Source organism: Drosophila busckii, chromosome 2L (assembly GCF_011750605.1).
Source record: "Drosophila busckii strain San Diego stock center, stock number 13000-0081.31 chromosome 2L, ASM1175060v1, whole genome shotgun sequence".
Lineage (NCBI taxonomy): Eukaryota > Metazoa > Arthropoda > Insecta > Diptera > Drosophilidae > Drosophila > Drosophila busckii.
The window spans coordinates 711876-737825 of record NC_046604.1 but is presented as its reverse complement, the minus strand read 5'-3'; the positions used below and the strand labels follow the sequence as shown (position 1 = coordinate 737825).

Here is a 25950-nt window from a genome sequence, read left to right as displayed (position 1 = left end):
TTAAATGTGCAGCAAATTTAAGCAGACTTCTTAAGCTATTTGAATTTAGTATTTGCTTGCTATTATTTGTTGCAGTGTATAAAGTTTTGGCGCCTTTTTTTGCCGCCGTGTTTGCTTGTTTGGTTTTGGTGGTTTGATTCTTTTGAGACACTTTTGCTGCTACACTGTGCAAATTGTTGCGGGCATGTGGCAAGCTTATATAAGCACTGACTTTTTTTTTTTGTTTTCTTTTGCATGGCTGACGATTTGTCTTGCCACATCCGCTAACCCGCTGGCCCATTACATGGCTCACAGCATTTATTTGAGTGTGTAAAGTTTTCTTACTCTTACCCGAATTTTCTTTTACACACGACAATGTTTTCTCGTTCTCTTTGTGTGTGGCAATTTAACAGTGGTTCTCCTTTTTTCTTGTGGCAACTTTGATAGTTTTGTCAAAAGTTTTTATTACGATTTGTTGCAGTCATGTAAAAGTAATGCCACCAGAGGGGGCATGCTCCCAATTGATATTTCTTGCGGCGTTGATGAAAAATTGTCGCAAGTTTATTTCGCGTTATCACAAGGCTCGATGACCACGACATCGCCGTAGTTGGGCGGCGGCGTTTCCGGACGCGCTGCCTCTACGCTGGCATAGAACGTGGCCGTAGCCGTTGGCGTGGTTGGCGTAGTGGGCGTAGTTGGCTCCCGATCGCGCGCGCTAAACAAATTGCTGCGACTCAAGCGACGTATGAGCGTGGCCGTGTTTTGATTGATGGTGCGATAGTATTGGTGTCGCGCCGGACGCCCAAAGAGACGTGATACGAAATTATCCTCCGGGCCGTACTGACGCACCAGAGCGCGAGACTGCGCTGCTCGCTGCGGATTGGAGCGCCGCGGCTGCCGTATGCGATGTACGCTGGCCAGCTGCTCCAGCTGCGGCACTTCCAGCATAGCTGCGGGAAAAAAAAAACTTAAGTTAGGTGCAGTTTAAATTTTTGTTGCACTCACAATCATTTGATGCTGCAATTGTTTCGGTTTGGCGTCGCTTTTTGCGCAACTCGCAGCCGCTTTTGACGCAGAGCGCAAAGCTTATGATAAACACCACCATGCAGATGCCAGTGGCGCCACCCACGACAAAGGCTAACTTTACATCGTCCTCGTCAAAGCTGCGCACACGTTGTGTTTGCTCATCGGGCGGCAGCTGTGGCACGCCGCCAGCCAGAAGCTCATGGCTGATGCGCTCCAAACAGTTGCGATAGTGCAGACAAAGCTGCTCGCGGTTGCCCTCGCACACATCCACAATGCCGGACAGTTGTTCCTGCTCCTGCTCCTGCTCCTGTTGCTCTATTGACTCCTCGGGCAGTTCGCGCCACACGGCAACTAACGACTGTTCACTTGCCTCAGCTGCATTCAGCTCCAAGCGTTCGGACTTCATGCTCACATTCTGCGTTGCCTCCGCTGCCAGCTCCGCTGCAGTCTCCTCGCGCTGCTCCTCCAGGCAATCCGTCATGCTGACCAGCACGCCACGCAGACTCAGCCGCGTGGCCACTTTCAGCAAAGCGCGATCGCAGTTCAGCGGATTCTCCTCTACATTCAAAGCGGCCAAATGTCGCGGCGCATTGAACACACTCGTGCTGAGTGTCAGCAGCATGTTCTGTGCCAGATCCAGCTGGCGCAGCTGTGGCAGTCCACTAAGCAGCTCTGCGCCCAGCTGATTCACTTGCGCATTTCGCAGATTCAGTTGACGCAGCGAGGCGCTGCGCAGCAGTGGCGCATTGCCCAAGCTGGCCAGCTTATTGCCTTCGAGATTTAAGTGCCAAAGCTGCGAGTTGGTCTCCAGCAAATGCTCGTCGAACTGCTCTAGCCGATTGTAGGAGAGATCCAGCGAGCGCAGTCTGCGCAGCTCACCAAATGCATCGCCATGCAGTGTGCTAATTGCATTGTGGGCCAAGGTGAGGTTGATCAAGTACACAGTGGTCTAGAGTAGCGAAAAAAGTAGCATAGAATATCAATACATAAAATATTGTTGAGCAAATTGTAGTTGGGCTGCAGCGAAAAGAGTTTGAAGTTGCACAGGTTACACATTTATTTATTTATTTATTTAATGTCAACAATGAACAGTTGCATTAATGTTAGAAACAAATTTAATTGAAATTCTTTTGTAAGGCCTGAAGCTTGAGCAATTAAATCTTAGCCAAGTTGTAATGAAAATTGTTTAAATTTAAATGAAAGTTGCCATTAATTCAATCAATTGCAAGTCTTGTGCTTGAGAAATTAATTCCAAGTCTGAGCTATTCATATTTTGCACTAAATTCTACTGCTAACTTCTTTAATTTCTGTGCTCAGTTGATAAATAAAAATCTACTTAATATGCTTTAGCTGCATGACCCGCATTTGCTTAAACTTCAGTCAGCTCTTAAGCTGCGTCAACTTTTTGCTTTACTGCCCACAAAGTCATTTTTCAGTTAAGACTAACTACTCAACAGACAAACGGCGAGTGACAAACACTTGTGGCTTACCTCAAAGCAATCGGCCTCAATGCTGGTGATATCATTGTAGCTCAAGTCCAGTAGCTCCACACTTTTGGGTATTTCAATGCTGGCGCTTATCAAGCGTTTGGCGCTGCGCAAATGAAGAGCAGAAAAGTAAAAGTTGAAATGTGTGTTAAATAAATAAAATGTGTGCTTACCTGCATATGGCGCGATTGCGTTGAGCGTGTAAATCGCAGTGGCAAACGCTGGGGCAGTTCAGCTGCAGCTGCGACTTGCTGCGACACACTTGCAACACGACGCACAGCAGCAAGCCAATGTAGAGTAAGATCTGTTTGAGGCCCAGCCACATCTTAGGGTTGATCACACATTGCAGTGCCATAAATATCGGAAACGTTAACAGCAGCTGCTCATTGTTGCAGCAGCTCGCTCGTGTGCTCACTGAAAATTTGACTAATGTCTGCCCCAGCGACAAACTGGCGCTGACTAACTGCGCTGCGCTGCTGCCAGCGCTTGCGGCTTATTAGTTTGTAGGCCAACGCAAACGTTTCAGGCCAAATAATTGAAGTTAATGGCCATGTGCTTTGACTTTGGCGTGTAGCGCAAACGCTTCCAATTAGATAAGATAAACGCTTATCAGCTAATGCAAGTGAGCAAGTGGAATGGAAACTTCTTTGTTTGCCAGCGCAGGTGGTTGGGCCACACCTGAGCGAGCGACTGGAAGCGCTGACTGATAGCCAAGTCAACGCTGGAATTGCTACTAAACTACACTGAGCGCCAAAGTTTGATAATCTGTTATCATTTTTTCTAAGTATAAATTATAAAATTAAATTATGGCAAGCTTTTTATTCTTAATTTATTTCTGATGAATTGAGAGTGGCGAGTGTGTGATTGCACTTAATAATGCTTACTTCAAGCTTATGCTATAGACCTTGAAATTTATTTAATCATTTCGCTGCTGGTTTAATTAAACAGCTTTTATTAAAAGATCATTTAATAATAATTATATATAGATTTACGATAACGATTATCTAGTATTTTTGAGTATGCAGTAGGTATTAAAAAAAATGAAATTATTATTTACGCTGACTGATAAAAATATATTTCTTTGTTGAATTTATAAGCTTACAATTTATTAAGTTTTGTTGTGCAGTGCAAGTTTTTATTGTTGCCAATTATTATTTTTATAGCTTTACTACACCTGAACTTTGATTTAACAAATATAACGCTTGATGTTTAGCTCATTTATTTACAAAGGCAGCGGACACTTGTACATGGTGTTTAGCCGCTTGATGTCCGCTTCGCTTAGGGCTAGACGCTGTCCCATCTGCAGCTGCCCCTCGGGCTTCAGGGCAACAATCGTTGGCTGGCCGTTGACCGAGAAGGCCTTGGAGCTGTAGTGCAATATGCTGCCGTAGTCATAGGCCACATCGAAGTCGCTGACACGATCTACTTCGTATTTTAGAAAATTGCCCTCCTTGCCCTCTTGTATATTCTCCTCCAGAATGTGCACAAACTCATCGCGATCGGCGGCGCACTGCTGATGATGAAAGCCCAGAGTGTGCAGCAGCTCGTGCTGAATGGTGCCCAGCTTGAAGCAGCCCGTATCCAAAGCTGCTGGCTTTAGCTTCACCGTTTGCTCGCCACCGCGATAGCCCACCTTGGAGCTGCAGCCAGAGCTGGAGACAGTGACGAAGACATAGTCCAAGGTCTGCGCTGTGGCGGGCACAAAGCGCACGCAAGAGACGCGTTCGATGAGCCGCATGCCCAGCTCAATGTATGCCACATATGGCTCAGCTGCAAGTGGCTACAGTTAAGTTCAATTTGTTGCATGCCACCAACACTTGCTACTTACTGAACTCTTCATCTATTTTGTAGGGCACTGTAGCATTGGGCCAATGACGCGTGCTGGCGATTTCACCATTGCGTGTGAATTCAATGTCCATGTCGCCTTGGAAGTAACCAGCTGTGAGCTCCGGATCCTCCAGATCCAGAGGCGCAGCCCAGACGCCCAGACTGAGCAGCGACAGCAGCGCCAGGCCAAACAAGTGCGTGCGTGCGTTCAACATTTTCAACTAATTCGCATTGGATTTGTGCTGCGGACTTGAGCATGTCCGATAAGACTTTATAGATGCTTAGGTAAGATTGTTAAATATTTATAAACGCGCAGGCGATAGCTGCTAAACTTATCAATATGAAATTGACTACGCAAAGTTTAGTTGCAACTCTCGCTTTGCGAACTGTATGATTTATAAGCTTTAGTTGTAGCTTTAACTAAAAACACAGTCGCTACGAGTTGTCAAGTTTATAAAGAGCACTCAAGACGCATATGCATGCCACATGCCACATACACATACATTGCAACATCAAAAAAAGGGGCAGCAAGTCCGGCCTGGGGGCCAGTTGGCTACAAGTTGATCGTTAGCTCTTGGTCTCGAGGCTACTTAACAGAGCACAGCTTGCGCTTCCGCTTCAGCTTCAGTTGCAGTAGCAGCAGCAGTCCCGCCAGACTCCAAGATGTAATGGCCGCAAATCCACTTGTAGTCCTGCCCCTTGCCCCTTCACTGCGTGTGCGCTGTGCTATCCGTTTGCGACTTGCTTCCGCACTCGGTTTGTTGCCTTTAATTTATGGCCAAGCGCGCCGACGACGACGAGGACGACAAACGGCGCCTTTTCATCAGTTGAGCGGGCGTGGTCTAGTGGCTGCCATATCCGCTCCAACCAAACTCTTTAGTGATCAGCAGCACAATGCACGCAACAAGAAAAATAACAAACTTTTATACACACACACACATATATATATACGTGTGTTGGTTTCTTTTTTTTGAAGCAGCGTCGGAAATAGTTAACTTTTATATGCATTTCAAATCAGAAACTTTTGCATTCAAACTTTATTAAAATTACGTTTGATGCTAGTCGAATAGTAAATGGAGAGAGAGAGAGAGAGACAGAGAGAGATAGAGAGCGAGCAATAACTGCTGCGTCCAAAAAAGTTACCGCCGTTGATTTTTTGCAATTTGATTTTCGTTGCCATTGTTGACCAAAATGTTGGTGACCAGGCCTTGACTGCGAGCTCTGCTCTTGGTTCTTGGGGTATATAGATTTAGCTTTAAGCATGGCAAATTCATTTTCACATTAATAATTATTCATTTTACGCTATTCTATGCTTTTTTTTTGTCCAACAATCTGCATATAGTGTATTAAAATTTCTCTAAGCTTTGAGCACGAGTTTTCTTTATTTTATAAGCACATTTGCATTATTGTTTTGACTGCTCTCGAGGCACTTGCAGCAGCCATTGCTCAGTTGCCTACATCTTGCACTAATGACCGACATTGCTTCCTAATTACAAAAGTTTTTGCTCATGCACTTGCTGCACTCGTCCTTGTTGTCCTTAGCTGCGTGGCTTTGCTTCCTTTTTATTTTTTGGCCGCTAAACTTTGCAGTTTATTTCATTTGTTTTATTTAATGTTCAAGTGCTTAAAGTTAAGCATTTAATTTATTTTATTTTATTAATGTAAGATGCTAACTAAGCTCACAGCGCGTTTTACACATGAAGAAAAACGAGTCAACTCGCCGCAGAACTGAGACGCATATGCCATGTGACACACACGCACACATATGCACACGCGCGGACAGACGGACAGACAGTTAGATAGACAGACAGGCACACTTAATGATAAACAATGCTTGCGGTCAGTTTAACATGCCGCGCTATTACCCCAAACAGGCTGCCCAGACCACTCTCCGCCACAGAGAATGCGAGAAAGCGAGGCACAGAGAGTGAGAGAGGGAGCGGGAGAGAGAGAGTCATCCTCCTATAACGACTGGACAATTTACACACACGTCGTAACACGTTGGCAAAAAAGCAAAACATTGCATGCAAGTCTTGTAAACAGTTAGATACACTTTTAAATAAAGTCTAAATAAAAATTTCAATATTTAAAATTTTTAATAAACTAAGCTGCATTTTTGTATAATATTTTCAACTCAATTTTATTTAAATTTGAACTCTGAAAACCGTCAAAAAGGAGGGAATAATTTATTGACAACAGATTGATTGCTGAAAACTAAATGAAATCAGCTAGTTTAATTTATTGACAATGTAACTAACAAGTAGGGAAAGTCAACATTTTTTATATATTTATTTGTTTATTGCTAATTGTAGCTTAGAATTAATTGTATTAAGGGCTTCATGCATATTTTTCTAATCTAACAAATCAAATAAGTTCGGAATGTTTCAATGAATATTTAAGCTCTAACTACAGCAGAGCTCTTGGCACTTGGCATGCTGATTAAACTGTTAAATATAGTACTAGAAGTTTGTTTAGTGCTGTCTCAAAGCTGTTGCCACTGGCAGGCGAGCCGCATGCAACAAAAAGGATAACGAGCGCGCTTGCCAGCAAAGCAAGACAGAGCGACAAAAACATGCTTAAAAGAGCAGTAAATGAGAATTTATCCACTTGCTGCCAGCGCACGCACAACACACACACACACGCACACATACAGACAGTATGAGAGAGAGAAAGAGCGAGTGGTGGGTGGGTGGGAGCAGAGAGCGAAAAGAAAGCATGCACAGTCGACTGGGATACACGCACATCGTAAAGTTTTAATCGGATGTTGTCCAGCTTTACATGACGCCATCTACTGGCTTAGAGTGCAATATCCTGTGGCACGCGATAACATCGCATGGACTGCAGCAAAGCGTAGGGAAAGTATCACACACAACACACGCACACATACATATGCAAGCGGCGTTGTTTATATGCCCGGTTTTGACTGTGTGGACAAACGGTTTTGGCCCTTTGCCGTTTGACGGCATATACGAGTGTATCCCACACACAGCACTCCGAGCACAATGCCCATGCAGCCACATGGAAAACAAAGGCACACTAGGCACAGTTACAGCTCAGCAACAGTAACAGGGAGAGCTCGGCCGTATACTTGTCCAGCCGCCACAAAAGGCTTAAAAAGCGTTTGGCCCAAAAAAAAACACATCACTTGGTTTGCTGTTGTTGCAGCTTGGGTATGACCCAAACGCCAACTTGGTTGTCATTGTCGTGACAGGAAATTAAGATGAATGTGGCGAGCAAACTGCAGCGCCCAACTGGACAGGGCAGGACAGGACAGGACAGGACAGGACAGAAGAGGACAGAGCCCAGGACAGGACAGGACAGGACAACTTTGTCCTGACGCAAGTTTGCCTTGAAGTTTTGTATCTGTTTTTGCTGCTGCTGCTGATGCGTTGTTTGCTCTACTAAAATATTCATAACACAAACTGTTGCCACTAAATGTGGCAGGTGGAGCAAGTGCTGTTATAATTGGCAAGCCGACCACCCACAAAAAGTTGTGCGTTTGCATTAATTGATTTTTATGAATCACGTTAAGTGAGCTCTATATGTTGTTGCCAAACCAGACAATGAATAAATTTAGATTAGAACAAAAAGTTTGTGGCATCAACGGGGCGCAAGGGCAAGGTGGGCGTGCTGTCTGCTTAAAGTTATGCGTTGAAGTTGAAAGATTTTCGGGGCAGCAGCAGCAGCAGCAGCGAACGAACGCACTTAACAAATTGTTTGTTTATAACTTTTGCTCAAGGACCTACTTAAATAAGTTCTAAAGAGCGCAATTATATTGTAAATTAGGCAACGTTTAAACGAAAACTTTTAAGCAATCTCAGCAGCCTCGAATAACTTGATTGAGCGCTGGCACGCATGGTTGGACGCTCATTAAAAAGTTGTCAACGCTAATAGCTGAATAGATATAAAAAGCGTGCCAGGCTAAGCCGCAACTTGCACAAGTTTCCAGAGCTCAAACATGGTGCGTTTCGTGCCGCGCCTGGCGAATGGCGAAGTCATTAACATATCCTGGTCGCTGCGCATCTATCGCAGCACCAATCACATTTTCTGGCCCTTGGATGGCAGCACGAGCAACTGCAGGCGTTGGCTTAACTACCTGCTAGTGCTCTTGGGTCTGCTCATCTATTTGCTGCACACGGACTTGGAGCTGCGTTATATACGCACAAATGTGTACGATCTGGATGCTGTGCTCACCGGCATGCCCACTTTTTTGATATTGATAGAGGCGCAGCTGCGCAGCTTCCATGCGCTGCGCTATCGTGAAGATCTGCGTCAGCTGCTGCAGCGTTTCTTCACTCAAATCTATGTGCCACGCCAGCAGCATGCGCAGCTCTTTCGCCAAGTTGAGCGCAGACTTATAATCATACGCACCGTTGCCGCTTCGTTTCTTATTGCTGCACTCGGTTATATCTCAGCGCCTGTTTTCATGCTCATCAAGCAGCAGCGCAGCTATATTTTTCCCATGGTGCCAGGCTTCAGTGATCAGTCGTTGTTTGTCTTTGTGCCTTTGGTGCTGAGCAGCGCTTGGGTCGCCCTCAGCATAGGCAGCATGGAATTTGGCGAGCCGCTGCTCATTTGCGAGCTGACCACGCATCTGAAAGCTCGCTATGAATTGCTGCAACGCGATCTGGAGCAGTCTACGGCGCAACTGCTCAAAGCTCCAACACCTGCGCAGGTGTCGCGGCAGCTGCGTCAAGTGCTTGTGGCAACTCTTCGACGCAATATGCAACTGAATCAGTTTGCCCAGCAGGTGGAGCATCAGTTCACAGTGCGTGTGTTCATTATGTTCGCCTTTAGTACGCTGCTGCTTTGCACGCTCTGCTTCAAGACCTATACTGTTGGCATTTGAAAAAAACAATAATAAATGAATTGAACTAACTTTGCGCTACTTGCAGAATCCCACCGCTGGCTACATCTATCCCGTTTGGTTTGTTTCCAAGACTCTGGAGATTATGGCTCTGGGTCAACTGGGCTCCGATCTGGCCTTTCAGGTAGACCAAATAGCAATATGTTATTCTATCTAAATTATTTTGTTTTTCCAGACCGATACGCTGAGCACCATGTACTATGAATGCAACTGGGAGCAGGCTTTGTTTCACTCCAGTGACCCACAGGAGAACCTGCGTCTGCTTAAGGTCGTCCTGCTGGCCATTGAGCTGAACAGCCAGCCTTTCTATATGACTGGCCTGAAATACTTTCGTGTTAGTCTGCAGGCAGGCTTGAAGGTAAGCTCTTTAATAAACTCTTGTGCGCAATGCAATTAACTTGATTTATTTTGCAGATATTGCAGGGCGCCTTTTCCTACTTTACGTTTCTCACTTCGATGCGCTGACTGCGCAACAAAATGGCAATAATTTTAATGCAACAAGCTGACAAATTTGGTTGGCCCTGCTTGCGCGCTAACAAATGAATGCATATTAAAAGTCAATTATTGCTGTATAAATTTTAATTAAATTAAATTGATAAAAGGCGACGTTCACGCATCGCTTGTTGCCTGTCGGCGCTTGCTAGACTTATGGCATATATATATTTATATGCAGGTTGTGTGCTTGTGTGTGTGTGCACAAAAGTATGCTATGAAATATTCATTGCGAGACAAAAAGTGCAACAAAGTTAATCAGAGTCTGTGAACGCTTAGGCATTGCTTTTTAATGAAATTAGCGACTGTTCGACTGACATAAATCTTAAAGTTTTGCATATACTTTGGCACACACACACTCTCATACTTTCGTCATTACTTTTGCAATGTTTCAATTTCAATTTCCTGCTGCACGAACGTTTTGGTAAATTAATCCATTAAAGTTTCGCCATGAAATGAACAAAACTTTTCACATAAACTTGGCTGCATCTCTCACTTGCACTTGGGGCTAGCCTCACTCACTCATACACATACACATATGTATATAATTTCGAACGCAACTACATACGTCACCCACATTGATAATTACGCGCTGTGTAGCAACTTCAGCTCCCACGCCCTTTCACTCTCGCGTCCCGCACCATTAGCCAATTTGCACTTCATTAGCACCGCGTTGTTCCACTGAGCGTGAAGCTGCGGAGCTGGTGGCACTAGTAACTGAGTTACATTGCTGACATTGGCGCTGGAATTAGCACAACGGATATCTAATGAGTTTTTATTTGTCATGATTAGTGGCGCACTGGTTGCGAACCAGAGATTATGAGTTGCTAGCTACGTGCCGAGTTGCAAGCGTAGCTTTTGCATTAATAAATAAACAATAGCCGTTCATTTCATGATAAATAACAATGGCAAAAACTAGAGCAGAGCTTAATAAATCTAAATGCGTTAGTAAAAAATCAAATAAATTCATTTTGTATTTGATTTTTATTATAATGCAAATATTTGAAGCTTAACTTTTGTTGCACTGCCATCATTTATCTAAATGCAAGTGCACTTTACTCTAACTATAACTGTACGCTTGTTTATTTATATATTTGTGTTCACTGCTCGCTCTCGCCCTGGCCGACTTGCTGAACTTTTGTGCAAGCCACTGAAAAATTTGATATTTATGCTTTGCTGTTGCCAGCCGAAGTTGCAAAGCAAACAAACACACAAACAAACACCAACACGCATAAAAAATGATGCTGCTTGCTGGGTGGTGGTGGTGGTGGTGCCTGGGTGCGCTCTCGAGTGAGTGCAGCAAAAGTTTTAGCTTGTAATTATCATTAGCGATATTGTGTCTAAAGTTTTGGAGCCGCGTGTTAAGCGACCTCGCAGCTCAACAAATGCCAAATGCTAGACACTGTCTGTCTGTCTGGCTGTCTGTCTGTCTCAGTATGCACATGTACGCTCTGCAACTTTTGGCTTCATTTAACTTGGCATTTTGATTTGATGGCAATAGCGCAGGGAGTGGGAGGGACGCAGCTGGTGGCAAGGCGTTAAATCAAATTAAGCGCAAATACGCGCACAACTTTTAATTGCAAGCGTTTTTTTTGTGTGTAGCTTAATCATTTGGCTTTTTTCTTGGCCTAAAATAAACGTGTCAAGGCCTTAACATGCGCGCTTAGCGGCTAAATAGTCTGGCGGACTGTTGACTGGCAACACGTCGTATGCTTAATTAATTTTAAATGCACTTTTAATAGTTACATTGCGCAAAAGTTGCCAAGTTGCCATTCGCATTAAATGACTAACTCGGCAAAAGTCAGCGACTGTTGCTACTCTCTCACTCGACTGTCACCTTTAAGGCAACACACACACACACACACACACACACACACACACACAAAATCTTCAGCTCGCTCGCTCTGATGTTATTTAACTTTCGCTTGAACTAAAAAGCAAGCATCACGCCAAATCGTTGTAAAAAGCAAAGGTAAAAATGAAACCATAGCAGGCAGCCAGACCATTCATGTGTTACTGCATTTGTCAGTCTTTATGTATATTGTGTGTGTGTGTGTGTGAGCCTGAGTTGTGTGTAATTATGTCTGAGATTATGCCCACAGTCATGTTGCTGGCTGCTGTCTCTCCATCTTACTAGCTGACTGTCTGTCTGTCTGTCTGCTTGTGCGTCTACTTCTTTCTTTAATGCTCTACCTCACTCTTAATGCTGCCTGCCCTGCTGCTTGTTCTTGTGGTCGTTCTGAGCGTCAAGAGTTTCTGCGGCTTGCACGGGTGCGAATTTCTCAGAGAGTTGCTTGCCGCTTTGTAAAGGGTCGCGAACTGTTGGCAGCAGTTTGTAAAATATATTTTTATTGCTTTAGCGACTATTTTCTACAAGTTGCAAGGCAGTTCCAACTTGAGTTTCAGCTTTCAGCTTGTATCATTTGGTTTTTGGCCGATGAGTGCTTTAAGTGTGGCTCTTAAGATATTTCGTTCATGTGCGTTGCGCTCTCTAGCTTGAGTATTCTCATTTCCCTTCAGAACATTGTTCTTAATGTTGTTGTTGTTGCTGCTGCTGCTGCTGGGTTTTGGCTTTGCCTTGGCTCGTAAAGTCGCAGGAAGTTATTATCCTAAAAACTTTACCCCTGAGGGCAATACAAACAAAGGCGTAGCACAGCAACAAAGCGCAGCATTCAAGTCTGACTACGAAATGGCAATGCACACACACACACACACGCATGCATACATTCTCTATGTGTGTGTGTGTGTGAGAGTTTTGCCTATGCATGAAAATAGAATGTCATAAAATTAGAACGAGATCATAAGGCGAGCGCAGCGCGCAGCGTCGAGTAAGAGCCAAAAACGCAAAAACTTGGCCAAGAACGCGCTGACTTTTTTACAGCTCTTGGCGAAAAGTTGATGGCCAGGCGTTCTAGTGGCCGCCTTAACCCATTAAATTCTCTCTCACAGTATATTATGCAAGAAATATATATTAAAAAGCAAAAATGCCAGACAGCGTCTTAGCTTTGCCTTTCGCAGTCAGCGAGTTGTATTTTCTATATTAAAATTGCATTTGGCTGTGGCTAAGTGAGATTTTATGCTCAAGCACTTGACAATGTGGATCTCGTCTGGATCCAGTAATTGGTTTTTATTTTTACGCCGCACATGTTTAAGTTAACTCTAGTTCTAACTCTAATTCTATATGTTTTATATAGAATAAACTAAATGAAACAAATATTGAGAATCTATAGTCAAATACAATAAAAAGTATTTGGCAAAAGTCAAAAAGACTTCTTGATCAGGCCCCATTGAAATATTTTTGATTTTTAATAGTCAAATTGATTTACGACATGAAATTAGTCAACATAGTCAACAAGTGAAAAAAATTACTCATTTGCTGATCGGAGTTTAAACATAGAAAGTGAAATATGATTGATTTAAAACAACAAAAAAATATAATATCTGGACTTCAATCGTCTGAGTACAAAGCAAACCAGCACTTGACTAGAGTTACTAAATTACTGTACATTTGAGAGCTCTGTAAACTTGTCGCTGATAAGTGAACTTTAGTTTTGAGCCATCCTGTGGCGGCCATCTTTAGCTGTAACTAAAACGCAAATGCATAGCCTGCATAAATTAAATGTTTACGACTTCCGCTTTGTGTGTCTGTATGTGTGTGTGTGTGTTTGACTTTCCGCACAGGTAACTCGAGCAGTTGCAGCTCTTGCTTTAGCACAATTTGTGCCATTAAAAACCCAAATGTATATGCAAGTAATTGCGAGTCCCCAAGCAGGACACACACAGACACACACACGCATTTTGTTAGTGAGCTACGGATTATGGCGTTAGCTGGCGTTGGACACAGACATTGTTGCTGCTGGTGCGCTAATTTTTAATTACGACCACTAAATATTCAATTTTTAGTGCCTGGGACAAAGGCAAATGCAACTGCAAACACTTCCCTTACGCCATTGTTGGCGCTTTTTGTTTTGCGGGATTAACAGTCAGCATTGCAAAGAGAGAGAGAGAGAGAGCCAGACACCTGATTCTTGTCATTAGCATTGCAAATGTTGTGTTTTATTTAAATACTATATCAACATTAAATGCAGTAGCAGTTGCAGTCACTGCCAGCGCAATCAATTTACCATGCCTATAATAATTGCTGATAAGCATTGAATCATTTATAAATATAATAAGCAAGTTGCTTGCTTACTTATTTTATTCTGGGTATGCTTATCTTAATGAGAAGAAAAACAATATGAAATATGTAAGCAGATCAAGATGTATATAGTATATATCATATGAAGTTCTGTAAATGCTTTTAAGCATGATATGCTGATTTGCACTTAAGTGTAAACATGGCATCATCTATTAATTAAGCTAATCAGCAACTTCAATATATATTTATAGGCTGCATTGCTGGCGCCACTTCAGTTATAAGCTCTGCAGCATCGGTGCAGCATTATGTCGCCTTATACAATACTCGTCATCTTCATATTTCTGATACCTATTGTAACAAGTATTAATATTTGTCCTGATATACAAAATGGTAGAGTGAGTTATGAAGTGCTTGGAATGATCATTTAGCTGACTTGTGTGTTTTATAGAGAACCAATATTTGTTGCAAAGGCTATCAGAGAGTTGGAAGTTCCAGTCCCATGAAGTGCGCTCCTGTATGTAAACATTGCTCTGGTGAGAGCTGCATCTCACCCTACAAGTGCAAGTGCCAAGCTGGATATGAAACCAAAAATCACGCTGATGATGCGCCGTAAGTTATTGTTGCTTAATGTTTATAGCTGGCAATAATCTAACAAATGTTTTATTAGGTGTGTACTAGTAACCACTGAGGCGCCCAAAGCACTAACCACTGAGCTGGCTAGAAATGAAACAACTCCGTTATTAACGCCTTTATTTTATGAATTCAGAGTTTATATGCCAATAGTTGTTAGTTTCATTGGTGTGTCAATATTGTTGTTGTTGTTGTTGCTTAAAAGGGCGTTGATGTTACGTAACCGCCAAAAGTGTAAGATAAGTAAGTTAATTGCTTATAATTTACTTAGCACAAGCAAAATGCTAGAATTTGCTTTCATATTAATCAATTAAATTATGTATGAAAATCGCATTGAGTTTTTAAATCAGCTGGCGTTGCATTTATAATTAGTTATTGATTACGACTACATAATAATTAACTAATTAAAATAATATATTTATATTTGCAATCAATTAAAATATAATAGCTAATAATATCAACAAAAAATTAATCATATTATTTCAAACTGTTTTATTTTAGATGTACGTTACAGTTCAGCTACGGATCAAGTCAATGCTCAGCAAGCTTTGATCGACGCATGCTAAGTACCTACCTTAGTAATATTTGTAATAAAATAAACTCATTTATATTTGAATAAAGCGCATGGATAAGTCATCTAATAAAACACTCAAATACTCATGTATGCATGGAAAGCTTTGATTAATTTAGAACTTAAAAGCTTTGTTAACTAATATATATTGTGCGCACGAATAAATAAAGTTAGTTCAACATCGGTACGACAATATGTCGTTTTATACTATACTCGTTGTTTTCTTAATATTTCTGATACCAATTTGCCAGTGCCGTTATTGTACGGATTTCGAAAATGGAAGAGTAAGTTTGTAAACTGTTTGAAATGACAATTTAGTTGACTTGTGTTTTATAGCCATCTCGAAAATGTTGCCCAGGCTATAAGAGAATTTCGTCAGAACATCGTCTGAAATGCAAACCTGAATGTTTGAATTGTGCTGGCAAGGAATGCGTTGCACCAAGAAAGTGCGTGTGCCCAACTGGTTATGAAACCGAAAATCACGCACACGACGCTCGGTAAACTTACGTTAAGATGAAATATCAATACGCTAAATAATCATTCTGTAGATGCGTGCCAACGCCAAAACCAACGCCAAGGCCAACACCAAAGCCAAAGCCAGCATCTGGTAACGACTGCCTTGCAAGCGGAACGTGCAAATGCGACGTTAACGGCAAAACGTAAACTTAAGTTAATGTTTAATGATCCAATACGTTAAATAACTTTTCTGTAGATGTGTGCCGATCGAACCACCTGGAAATATGACTGTGACTACGAAGACTCCAGCTCATACAGCTCCTACAGCTCCTACAGCTTCTACAACTCCTACAGCTCCTAACGCTACTCCCGCTCCTACAGCTACATTGTCTATTGTTTTGTGTAGTATTGCTGGAGTAATAATGTTAGCAATAGTTGTGACTCTGGTGCTACTCAAGGGACGCATAAAATGTAAGTTGTTGGATAAAACAATAGAAATAAGTAAGCAGTCTTGACTTTGCAATTGTTTATCGCATGTGGGTGTATTTTTAGCATGTGATGTAATATTCTATATGCAAATTAATCAGTATGTACTGCAGCCCCTATAGCAATAACCAAAATATTTTACACAACACATCAATAATTTAATTTAATTGCTTAATTCTAGATAATCGTTACCATGATGAAATCTGAGACAAGTTAGTTAGCTTCAAATATACTTATATTAAGTTATAAATTTGAAACTGCTTAAAACCACAAATAAACCACAATTGCTTATATATGTTTTAATCATTTTATTAGAATAATTTAAATGGAATTTTTTATTTCTGCTTATAGCAGTATGCACGATTTAGTTTTTCCGTATCCAGGGCAGTTAAGCCCATACGCTGGCCAAAGCGTTTATCCGGTCTCTTTGAAATTATTGTAGGTCGGCCGTTTTTAGAGAACGCATGTGAACCATAGTGCAGAACACTAAGGTAGTCGTATTCGACACCAAAGTCCGTTACGTCGGTGTTATTATACCGTTCAAAATTATGTTCGCGCCCTTCTTGGATATTATCCCATTCTATTATCACATAGTCATCCCGTCTGGCATCGCTGTGCATGTGGACAAAGCCTAGTGCATGGAGCAGCTCGTGCTTAATGACGCCCCTTTCTATACACCCTCCGCCAAAGTGAATTTTTTGATATCTGCTATGCTGATATCCCAAATGTGCACTGCAGCCAGCGCCGCCGCCATTTATAATCACTTGATGCTCGTTAGGATCGTAAGTTTGCCGAAAACGTACACAACTATCCAGCGAAATATTATACATGCATTCCTTGATCAACTTAATCTCATTGTTGTCTGTAAAAATATTAAGAGCCGGCTATAAATAATTATTTAACTCTTATTAGCTTTCTCACTTACTAAGGCCTTCTCCTATGCTATAGACAAGTGTAGCGTTCGGCCAGAAATAATAAGTGTTAGTCAGAAAATTTCCAAGACGTTCCGTGCCTTTAAAGAGCTCCAGTTGATCAGCTGTAAATATTATATCGTCTATTTGTATATGTTCCTGCTGCTCCTGCTCCGGAATAGGTAAAGCTTGAATACATATGCATGCTAGAAGCATAAAATATGTGTATGTTAACCCAAGCATACTGAAAATGTTATAATAAGTTAGAAGCAAGGGCCGTGGGCTTTTATACTCTCGGCCAGCTGTGAATCAAACTGAGCCCTCATAACGTTTAAATTTCTAATTAAAAGAAAGTAATCTGTACTTCATAGAATCGGAAGTCAAGCAGCAACAACAGTTACATACATTAAAATATAAAATTAAATATAAATTCTATTGCTCATATGCATGCTTAATGTCATTCATGTTGTGCTTCATTTTATACAGAGCTCATTTTATATTTGCGCCTTTACTTTGGCAACTTGCGCGTAATGATGATAAATTTCGTTGCCTTACTTATTGTCATTTATCTAACTGCCTGTCGCTGTCCATTGTCGCTGGTCTCCTTTCTTTTCAATTTAATCAGTTCATTGTGTTGACAAATGTAATTAGGCAACTGTGCGTTGTCGCTGTCATTTGTGCTTGGATTAATATTTTGGCAACGCATCTTGCGTAAAGATTTTGGCTTGGGCCACATCGATTAAGGTCACGTTGTAAAAAGAGCAGCACACAGGTTAAATGACAATGTGTTAACGCAATCAGTCAACAAAACTGTCAAGCGATAAGCAATTGTTAATGAACTACATAGTAGCCAGTGCTGCCAAAATCTCCTAAGTACAAATTGCTAGATTTGGAAAAACCGTTGCTATAAGTTGCTAAAAACTATGAAAAAATTGCCGGAATAAATATGGTTTAACTAGTCTGTGAGCTTTTTTTTTTTTGCTTTGGCTTATCATAATTCTTTCATTTGATTTATAGCTGGCTGATTTAATTGAATATTTGAATATCAATAGCAAAGCAAGCAAGAAAAAGATAGCAAGATGGATGAGATAGCTGATCTCTTATCTGCTTATCTGCTTTTACACATGCGCCAATGTAATTTAAGACAACGCCGCCATCTTGGTTTTACACTCTCAGCAGTCGAAGCGCTCTGAGAGACTTTGGTAAGCAAAACAAAGACAGCAAGAGGTGCAGTAGATCAGCTGCATATCTACTTTTACACATGCGCTCATTAAAAATGTCTAGGTGGCCGCCAATTAGAGCTGCCAGAATCTCATAAGCAACAAAAATTGCTAAAAATGATGTAAAAATTGCCAGAAAAAATGCTAAATCAATAAATACGGTTTAACTAGTCTGCAAAGGTATAAAAAAGTAAAAATGCAAACAAAAAATGTCTTTTTTTTAATAAGTTGCTAAATTTTCAGCAAGGAAAATAAAAATTGCTAGATAGCTAATAGCTAATATTTTTTTAAAGTTGCCACAAATATCAACTTAATGGCTAAACTGGCAGCACTGATAGTAACAGATAAGCGCCAATCGGAATTCAGTTCATAACTTAAGGGACTAACTAGACGCCGCAGATGGATACTCTGATAAGATAAGTGCTCATAAATATTATGAGAGCAATAAATTTAATAATGCACTGCTGTAAACATTAGTTATATATGCCAGCAATTGAACAAGTATTCGCATAACAGTTGCAAGTTGAACACGCGGGCGCTAACATGAAAATTTTACTCCTTCTGCTCTTCATACAAACGGCCTGGGCTGCGCCAGCTGCTCGCTTGGAAACAGATCCTGAGCTTACAGCTGGCTACTATGAGGGTGACATGCTAATGGACTCACAACAACGTAATGGAGTACGTAATGAAAGTCTTCGCTGGCCCGATCGCGTAGTGCTCTATCACATCAACAGCAACATAGGTGAGCCGACAAATTCCAAATAAAATTATTATGCTAAAAATACAAGCAATTACTCAGCGCCCGTATGTTGAACATTTGAATTATTATTAATTTGATGAATTTCATTATTAGATGCGGCGCATCGCAATCACATACTGCTGGGCCTGCAAATCCTTGAGCTGAACTCCTGTCTGCGCTTCAAGGCCGCCGACATTAGCCGCGATACTTACTATGTAAACGTTACCTCCGAGGATGGCGGCTGCTTTAGCTACGTCGGCTTTCGTGATCAAGTGCAGCAACTGAATCTGCAGTATTATCCGCTGGATACGGGCTGCTATCGTCTGGGCACAATTGTGCACGAGTTTCTGCATGCCTTGGGCTTCTATCATCAGCACAGCTCCTCGGATCGCGATGATTATGTGCGCATTGCTAAGGAGTATATACTGGACGGCAAGGAGAGCAATTTCAACAAGTACAACGAAACGGTTGTGGATGAATACGATCAGATCTACGACTACGGCAGCGTCATGCAGTATACGGCTTATGCCTTTTCCAAGAATGGCGAAATGACCATAGTGCCGTTGAAAGAGGGCGCCGAGCAGCAGATGGGCCAGCGTCTGCAGATGAGTCAGTCGGATATTAAGAAACTAAATGTCATGTACAAGTGTCCACAGCGCGTCTGATGTGCCTCGGCACGTGTAAGCTTGTAATGTAAAGCGAAAAGGTTATAAATTAAATAATATATGAGTCAAAGCGATAAGCTAGTCTATTGTCTAAGCGCAGCTAATTTGACTTAAATGCATTATCAATGGTATTAGCGTCAACTAAGCAAAGCAGTCGATTTGTCAGTCAAGTATGTGGCGGGCTGTGATTTATTGCCTTGCGCTCACGCCGCTGGCGCTTGCCATGGAAGAAACTGATCCAGAGCTGGCAGGTGGTTACTTTCAAGGCGACATGCTGCTTACCGTACACCAACGAACTAACTCTGATAAACCAATTGATCTGTGGCCGCATAATACAGTTTACTTTCGCCTAAGCGATGATATAGGTAAGCAGTTTTAAAATTTGTCTTAATGTTGATTACTAACTCTGTGGCCACAGAGCACGATCAGTTGGATTATATATACAAAGCCATGACAATTATCGAGGACAACAGCTGCATTCATTTCCAAGAAGCTTCTGCTTCGCAGCCATACTATGTTAACATTAGCACCGATCAATCCTTTTGCTATTCCTCCGTGGGCTTCATAGGCGACGTGCAGCAGCTTAATCTGGAGTCGTCTCCGCTGGGCACAAGGTGCTTTCGCCTGGGCACTGTGCTCCATGAGATGCTGCATACGCTGGGCTTCAATCACGAGCACTCCGCGCACAATCGCGATGAGTTCATTGAACTAATTAACGAGAATATTCAACCTGATGCTACGGACAATTTCGAGAAGGCTCCCAAAGGAAAAGAACATAAATACAGCGATGTCTATGACTACAACAGTGTTATGCACTACAGGCACACGGCCTTTGGAAAATTTGCAGACGCTATAACTATAGTGCCGGTTCAGCCGGGTGCCGATGATATGGGCCAACGCGAGAAGATGTCTGCCATTGATATTTTAAAACTAAATGCTTTGTATGGTTGTCCACTTGATGAAATAAGCTCAGAATCGAAATTATAATCGGACGCCAAAATATATATTAATAATAGTAGCAGCAGCTTTTTATTTGAACTTCCTATGGCAGTTAGCTCGAAATTAATGTGATTTAAATGAATGTTCAATAAATTTAAATATATATAAATCTATAAAAAGAATTTAAGCGCTTAAAAGTTCCAATTTAAGCTTTACGTGTATGTTATACGTATAAATATATAAAAGATTACTCTACTAGTTCTGAAGAAAATATTAATATATATCGTTTGCTTATTATGTATTTAACAGAAAATTTATACCTGAATTCGCATTACGACTGCCCAAAGCACAACTACTTAGATATACCAATTATGCATAGTTGAATTGTTTTGCTAAGCTAAGCGAGCAAAGATTGTGTACTTAATGTCAGTTGGTTGATCAGCGTCAATATGTTGAGGCCTGCCATAAGTTGTTTGATTTTGTTGCTGCTCAAAATGCATGTGACTTTGGCAAAGGATGAAGTGGACAGTGATGAAGAGCTGGATGCAGAGCAGATTGGTGGCTATTTCCAGGGCGACATGTTGATGACTTCCTGGCAACGCAGTGGCTTGCGTAACGGTTCTTATCGCTGGCCGAATGCAACTGTTTATTATAAAATCAACAGCAGCTTGGGTAAGCAACTGGCATTGGCTTTGCTTTGACTATTTATAGTTTTACATATATTTTGTAGATGAGGCACACACTGACTTTATAATGAGGGCCATGTATTTGATTGAAAACAGCAGCTGCATCAAATTTGAGGAGGCAACAGACAAACAGCCGTACTTTATAAATATTACGAATGACAAACATGGCTGCTTCGCCCATGTCGGCTACCTGGGCAAAGTGCAAGAGTTTAATATAGAGTACGCACCGCTGGGCAAGCGCTGTTTTCGCTTGGGCACCATTGTGCACGAGATGCTGCATAGCTTGGGATTCTATCATCAGCATGCGTCCGCCGGTCGTGATGCTTACATACGCATTATCGATAGGAATATCAAGAAACACTTGATGGATAACTTTAAGAAGCAGAGCAACAAAACGGTGCATGACTTTGGCAAGGGCTATGACTTCAACAGCATTATGCACTATCGAATGGATGCCTTTAACAAGTTCAAGCACGGCTTGACCATGATACCACTGCAGCCGGGTGCCAAGAATATGGGACAGCGCATTGCCATGTCTGACACCGATATAAGCAAATTGAATGCCATGTACAATTGTACAGTACAGCAAACTGAAAGTACAACTAATTTGCCAGTGTCTGATAAGATCTAATCACAATTATTGCTTGTCAAGCGCGTGTCGAATAAATCATAAATTTTTATTAAACATTGAATGCAAGCTGACTTGTATATAAGCTGAGTTTCCATTCGCATTCAGTCAATACGACTGCGAAGATGTTTCGTCTGTTTATTGTTGGACTGATCTTTATGCCAGCTTGGACCGCCCCAGCTACTGGCCAGGACGACAGCTCCGGGGAGCCGCTGCTCGTCGAAGGTGATATCCTGAAAAGAAATGCAGTTCTAAAGGAGCAACAGTGGCCTGATGGCATTATAAACTATCGTTTTGATAACGGCTATTGTAAGTTGCAATTTATCCCGAAGTAATTGCTTATTTTCTAGTTTCTTTGTTTTTTTTGCAGCTCAAGAGCAGCAACAACAAATTCTCAGCGCAATGGGACTTATTGAAGCAGTGTCCTGTGTGCGATTTATTGAATCTAATGGGTCGACTCATTATGTACTTATTACGCCAAACCCAAGCAATCCATCCTGCTCATCTCAAGTTGGGGTTGTCGAGCAGAGACACCAGAATCTCACTCTAGCCACCACGAAATTTGATTGCTTCGAAGAACATGGCATTGTACATGAGCTATTGCATACCGTGGGTCTTTGGCATCAACACACTGCACCCAATCGAGATGATTACGTTAAAATTATATACGAAAACATTAAACCAGAGTGGGCATACAACTTTGATAAGTTAAATTCAAGTGACTTTGGCGTACCATATGACTACAATAGCCTTTTGCATTATCCAAATGATGCTTTTGCAAAGGCGCCGGGATTAATAACAATGGAGGCAATAAAATCAGGTGCTGAGAGTATGGGGAATGCTACGAAAATGTCTAAATATGATATAAAAAAACTAAACATTATGTACAATTGTACGCAACAATTTGATAAATAAATAAAAATATATTAACGTGTGAGAAATCATTGTTGTAATCAATTGATATTGCTGCTGTTTAGTAACAATCGGAACAATGATAAGATAAAATATATGTTCGTTTCTCAGCAAGCCTGGCCATAAGCTGGCATTGTAAATTTTCTAATTGCATTTGCTGTGGCGATAAGCCTGCTGCCTGTCGTAAAAGTTCGTCAACTGGCAAAGCCTACCTGGGACAGTAGAGCAAATTAATTGCACACAGCAGTTGCAAACGAGTTATTAAACTGTTAACATGTTTAAGTATTTGCTAATTCTACTTTCGCTGTGGCTGCATATCAAGTATACGCATAATGCACCAGCTACGCGCATGGAAACAGATCCTGAGCTGACTGCAGCCTACTACGAGGGCGACATGATGCTCAGCACAGCACAAAGAAATGGCCTAATAGCAAACACCTATCGCTGGCCCGAACGCATTGTCTATTATCGATTCAGCAGTAACATTGGTGGGGACAGCAAGTGAATTGTAATTAATTGAACAAGTTATTAATATACAATTAACCTAGATCAGCAGCACAGAGCTCACATCTTGCTGGGCATGAAGCAAATCGAGCTGAGCTCTTGTTTGACATTTAAAGCAGCGTCCAAGCAGCAGCCCTACTATGTGAACGTCACCGCCGAGTCGGGTGGTTGCTACTCCGCCGTTGGCTTTAGAAATCGCGTGCAGCAGGTCAACTTGGAGACGTATCCAATCGATACGGGCTGCTATCGTCTGGGCTCTATAATGCATGAATTGCTGCATGCCCTGGGCTTTTATCATCAGCAGAGCGCTGCCGATCGAGACGATTATGTGCGCGTGGCCTATGAGAATGTTATCGATGGCAAGGAGCGCAACTTTCAGAAATATGATGACAATACGGTGGATAACTTTGATCAGCCCTATGACTATGGCAGCGTCATGCACTATACGCCCTATGGCTTTTCCAAGAATGGCGAAATGACACTCGTGCCGCTGGACGCAAAGGCGGCGGCAATAATGGGGCAACGGCTGCAAATGAGTCAGGCGGATATCAACAAGTTGAATGTAATGTACAAGTGTCCAAAGCTTGTGTGATAAGTAGTTTTTAATTAAGTCGTAAATCGTTTTGATAAAAATAGGGAATATAAAAATAATGGTTTTTGAATTGCTGCAGGCGCCTGAAAGTTTGCTGCGATATTTGAAAAACTTATACGGCTGACTGAACTTAATTTTAATTTGTTGCCAAGCATTAAGTTGCTTATGTATGGGAATCACCACAAAAGTAAAATTGTGCAACTCATAAATATAGTATATGAAATTTATTGCAAAACACTCGTGGCAGCTTAAGTCAAAGTCCTCTGCCGCATCGGCGGCATTATCTTGCCGCAGATAAGCAGCGAACAAGCTCATTCAAGCCCGAAAACAAACGCTTTGCTTGCTTTGCTCTTGAGTTAAGCAATTAGGCGTGTCATTGTATCGCTCACAAATCGCTCGTAGTTACTCATCCAAGCAAAGAGCACGGAAACTCGGCACTTGAAAATTCAATCAGTGTATGCTCAGCTGATAGCATTGATACAATATACTAATCAAGCCATATAGACAATGATTTATCATATGTGACGTAGAAGCGCGTAAGGGCAGTAGCCCAACTCAATCGACTCAATCAGCCAAACTATGAACATAATATATTACCAAACTTTCTAATCGAGCGCATTTGGTTTATGGCGCTGTCAAATTATTTATTTGCTCGCACGTTCTACGCGTTTTGGCTTTCATTGTTAAGTCTTGAGTATTGAATATTGCGCTATCAGAGGCGCAATCGATTTGCTTTCTATCTAATCTGCCAAAACCCGAAAGCCGAGTGCTGCTATTTAGCTACAGCGATTGCCCAAGACGCTCGTCAGTCCAACTTTACACACAATGCAGTTCAGTTCGCTTCTATTGTCTGTAGCGCTTTTGGTATGCGCATGCCAAGCGCTGCCGTTGCCAGAGCTTGATGCAGAGGAAGCCGCCGGCCTAGCCGAGGGCGATATGCAGCTTACAAGCCAACAGCAACAGGCACTGCTGGCTGCACCCCAAGGCCGCAATGGTCTGCTGGACATGAGCAAGCGCTGGCCCAGCAATTTGGTAATTTACAAAATATCCGAGGATTTCGATGCGGCACATCAGGCAGCCATACGGCAGGCCATTGAGACCATTGAGGAGAAGACCTGTGTGCGCTTTAGGCCGGCCACAGCAGCGGACGTCGCTTTTGTAAGCATTACGGCGCAGTCTGGCGGCTGCTATACAACTGTGGGCTACACGGGCAAGTCGCAGGTCATGAATCTGGAGATCTATCCGCTGGGTGAGGGCTGCTTTAGGCCCGGCACAATACTGCACGAGCTTATGCATGCGTTGGGCTTTTATCATCAGCAAAGCTCCGCCATACGCGACGACTATGTGCAGGTGGTGCAGGAGAACATTGTGCCTGGCAAGGAGTTTAATTTCAAAAAGTATGCAGCAACTGTCGTCACTGACTTCGATGTGGGCTATGACTATGAAAGCTGTCTGCATTATCGTCCTGGCGCCTTCTCTGCCAATGGACAGGACACCATTGTGCCTTTGGATAGAACTGCGCAGATTGGTCAGCGGCTGAAGCTCAGCGGCAAGGACATTGACAAGATCAACATTATGTACAAGTGTCCCAAGCTGGTTTGAGCTCCGTTACTCAAACACACACATAGTCGTAGCGCATAAGTATTAGTTGCATGTGATATGCCGCAGCTGAGAGTTATGGCTGAGAATTTATTGGCCACAGCTGTGGATTTATTTATAATACGCACATTGAGTTGCTTTAAATAAAACTTAATATATAATATATTTAACGATAACTGTCTATTTATGAGCGATAAGCCGCTCGTCGCTTATCTCGAGTGTGCTAACAAGCGTAGCCAATAAACATTTGACTGCTTGTTGCCACAAATCTGTGCCCAGAGCTCTCTGCGCATAATTTTACTTTCAATTACACGTCGAGCTGCATTGTGGTCTGTTGCCAATGCCAGTTGCCAGTTGCCAGCGCCATCGCCAGCATTGTGGCCTACAATTTGCAGGCTGAGCTGAGCAACTGTTTGCACCACCAACCAACCAACCACGTGGCCATGTCTCTAGCTCTCTCGTCTGTGATTGCGTGCTGCTAATGCGATTTATATGCAAGCTGCAGATGCAAATGTCGAGCAGCAGCAGCAGTTGCAGTTGCTCCTACCACAGGACTCGCATTTTGACGTCGCTTGTTAGGAGCATAAATTTGATTT

General features: G+C 42.2%; 9 protein-coding genes across 9 annotated transcripts; 7 read left to right on the top strand and 2 right to left on the bottom strand.

Annotated features, from left to right (window-relative positions):
- LOC108599039 (leucine-rich repeat-containing protein 24) lies at positions 1-2898 on the bottom strand. The gene is made up of 4 exons (XM_017985822.2): positions 2666-2898; positions 2496-2598; positions 985-1954; positions 1-929 (listed from the first exon to the last, which is right to left on the bottom strand). The coding sequence occupies exons 1-4, from the start codon at positions 2845-2847 to the stop codon at positions 541-543; spliced, it is 1644 nt and encodes a 547-aa protein (XP_017841311.2). The 5' UTR covers positions 2848-2898; the 3' UTR covers positions 1-540.
- An 812-nt stretch (positions 2899-3710) lies between these two features.
- LOC108594753 (seminal metalloprotease 1) lies at positions 3711-4534 on the bottom strand. The gene is made up of 2 exons (XM_017979895.2): positions 4321-4534; positions 3711-4262 (listed from the first exon to the last, which is right to left on the bottom strand). The coding sequence occupies exons 1-2, from the start codon at positions 4532-4534 to the stop codon at positions 3715-3717; spliced, it is 762 nt and encodes a 253-aa protein (XP_017835384.1). The 3' UTR covers positions 3711-3714.
- Positions 4535-8277: 3743 nt separating this feature from the next.
- On the top strand, positions 8278-9651 carry LOC108606356 (odorant receptor 35a). Its single transcript, XM_017996408.2, has 4 exons — positions 8278-9156; positions 9215-9310; positions 9362-9544; positions 9601-9651. The coding sequence occupies exons 1-4, from the start codon at positions 8278-8280 to the stop codon at positions 9649-9651; spliced, it is 1209 nt and encodes a 402-aa protein (XP_017851897.1).
- Positions 9652-18606: 8955 nt separating this feature from the next.
- Positions 18607-19571, top strand: LOC108599637 (seminal metalloprotease 1-like). Its single transcript, XM_017986612.2, has 2 exons — positions 18607-18832; positions 18944-19571. The coding sequence occupies exons 1-2, from the start codon at positions 18634-18636 to the stop codon at positions 19492-19494; spliced, it is 750 nt and encodes a 249-aa protein (XP_017842101.2). The 5' UTR covers positions 18607-18633; the 3' UTR covers positions 19495-19571.
- A 56-nt stretch (positions 19572-19627) lies between these two features.
- LOC108599629 (seminal metalloprotease 1) lies at positions 19628-20481 on the top strand. Its single transcript, XM_017986601.2, has 2 exons — positions 19628-19859; positions 19913-20481. Exons 1-2 carry the CDS (start codon positions 19667-19669, stop codon positions 20479-20481), a joined length of 762 nt encoding a protein of 253 aa, XP_017842090.1. The 5' UTR covers positions 19628-19666.
- Positions 20482-20837: 356 nt separating this feature from the next.
- On the top strand, positions 20838-21750 carry LOC108594775 (seminal metalloprotease 1). The gene is made up of 2 exons (XM_017979917.2): positions 20838-21105; positions 21164-21750. The coding sequence occupies exons 1-2, from the start codon at positions 20883-20885 to the stop codon at positions 21748-21750; spliced, it is 810 nt and encodes a 269-aa protein (XP_017835406.1). The 5' UTR covers positions 20838-20882.
- A 100-nt stretch (positions 21751-21850) lies between these two features.
- LOC108602794 (zinc metalloproteinase nas-6-like) lies at positions 21851-22679 on the top strand. Its single transcript, XM_017991017.2, has 2 exons — positions 21851-22056; positions 22118-22679. Exons 1-2 carry the CDS (start codon positions 21873-21875, stop codon positions 22660-22662), a joined length of 729 nt encoding a protein of 242 aa, XP_017846506.2. The 5' UTR covers positions 21851-21872; the 3' UTR covers positions 22663-22679.
- Positions 22680-22932: 253 nt separating this feature from the next.
- Positions 22933-23874, top strand: LOC108603702 (seminal metalloprotease 1-like). The gene is made up of 2 exons (XM_017992739.1): positions 22933-23147; positions 23208-23874. The coding sequence occupies exons 1-2, from the start codon at positions 22934-22936 to the stop codon at positions 23753-23755; spliced, it is 762 nt and encodes a 253-aa protein (XP_017848228.1). The 5' UTR covers position 22933; the 3' UTR covers positions 23756-23874.
- Positions 23875-24572: 698 nt separating this feature from the next.
- Positions 24573-25519, top strand: LOC108602145 (seminal metalloprotease 1). Its single transcript, XM_017990181.2, has one exon. It carries the CDS (start codon positions 24581-24583, stop codon positions 25355-25357), a length of 777 nt encoding a protein of 258 aa, XP_017845670.1. The 5' UTR covers positions 24573-24580; the 3' UTR covers positions 25358-25519.
- Positions 25520-25950: the final 431 nt, after the last annotated feature.

Coding starts and splice junctions, on each gene's coding strand:
- LOC108603702 (XM_017992739.1), top strand. CDS start 22,934: ATGTTTAAGTATTTGCTAATTCTACTTTCGCTGTGGCTGCATATCAAG. Junction 23,148..23,207: donor TCGATTCAGCAGTAACATTG/GTGGGGACAGCA, acceptor CAATTAACCTAG/ATCAGCAGCACAGAGCTCAC.
- LOC108606356 (XM_017996408.2), top strand. CDS start 8,278: ATGGTGCGTTTCGTGCCGCGCCTGGCGAATGGCGAAGTCATTAACATA. Junction 9,157..9,214: donor TCTGCTTCAAGACCTATACT/GTTGGCATTTGA, acceptor CGCTACTTGCAG/AATCCCACCGCTGGCTACAT. Junction 9,545..9,600: donor GTCTGCAGGCAGGCTTGAAG/GTAAGCTCTTTA, acceptor TTTATTTTGCAG/ATATTGCAGGGCGCCTTTTC.
- LOC108599039 (XM_017985822.2), bottom strand. CDS start 2,847: ATGGCACTGCAATGTGTGATCAACCCTAAGATGTGGCTGGGCCTCAAA. Junction 2,599..2,665: donor CGCAATCGCGCCATATGCAG/GTAAGCACACAT, acceptor TCATTTGCGCAG/CGCCAAACGCTTGATAAGCG. Junction 1,955..2,495: donor TTGAGGCCGATTGCTTTGAG/GTAAGCCACAAG, acceptor TCGCTACTCTAG/ACCACTGTGTACTTGATCAA.
- LOC108594753 (XM_017979895.2), bottom strand. CDS start 4,534: ATGTTGAACGCACGCACGCACTTGTTTGGCCTGGCGCTGCTGTCGCTG. Junction 4,263..4,320: donor CAAAATAGATGAAGAGTTCA/GTAAGTAGCAAG, acceptor AGCCACTTGCAG/CTGAGCCATATGTGGCATAC.
- LOC108599629 (XM_017986601.2), top strand. CDS start 19,667: ATGTGGCGGGCTGTGATTTATTGCCTTGCGCTCACGCCGCTGGCGCTT. Junction 19,860..19,912: donor TCGCCTAAGCGATGATATAG/GTAAGCAGTTTT, acceptor CTGTGGCCACAG/AGCACGATCAGTTGGATTAT.
- LOC108602794 (XM_017991017.2), top strand. CDS start 21,873: ATGTTTCGTCTGTTTATTGTTGGACTGATCTTTATGCCAGCTTGGACC. Junction 22,057..22,117: donor TCGTTTTGATAACGGCTATT/GTAAGTTGCAAT, acceptor TTTTTTTTGCAG/CTCAAGAGCAGCAACAACAA.
- LOC108602145 (XM_017990181.2), top strand. CDS start 24,581: ATGCAGTTCAGTTCGCTTCTATTGTCTGTAGCGCTTTTGGTATGCGCA.
- LOC108599637 (XM_017986612.2), top strand. CDS start 18,634: ATGAAAATTTTACTCCTTCTGCTCTTCATACAAACGGCCTGGGCTGCG. Junction 18,833..18,943: donor TCACATCAACAGCAACATAG/GTGAGCCGACAA, acceptor TTTCATTATTAG/ATGCGGCGCATCGCAATCAC.
- LOC108594775 (XM_017979917.2), top strand. CDS start 20,883: ATGTTGAGGCCTGCCATAAGTTGTTTGATTTTGTTGCTGCTCAAAATG. Junction 21,106..21,163: donor TAAAATCAACAGCAGCTTGG/GTAAGCAACTGG, acceptor TATATTTTGTAG/ATGAGGCACACACTGACTTT.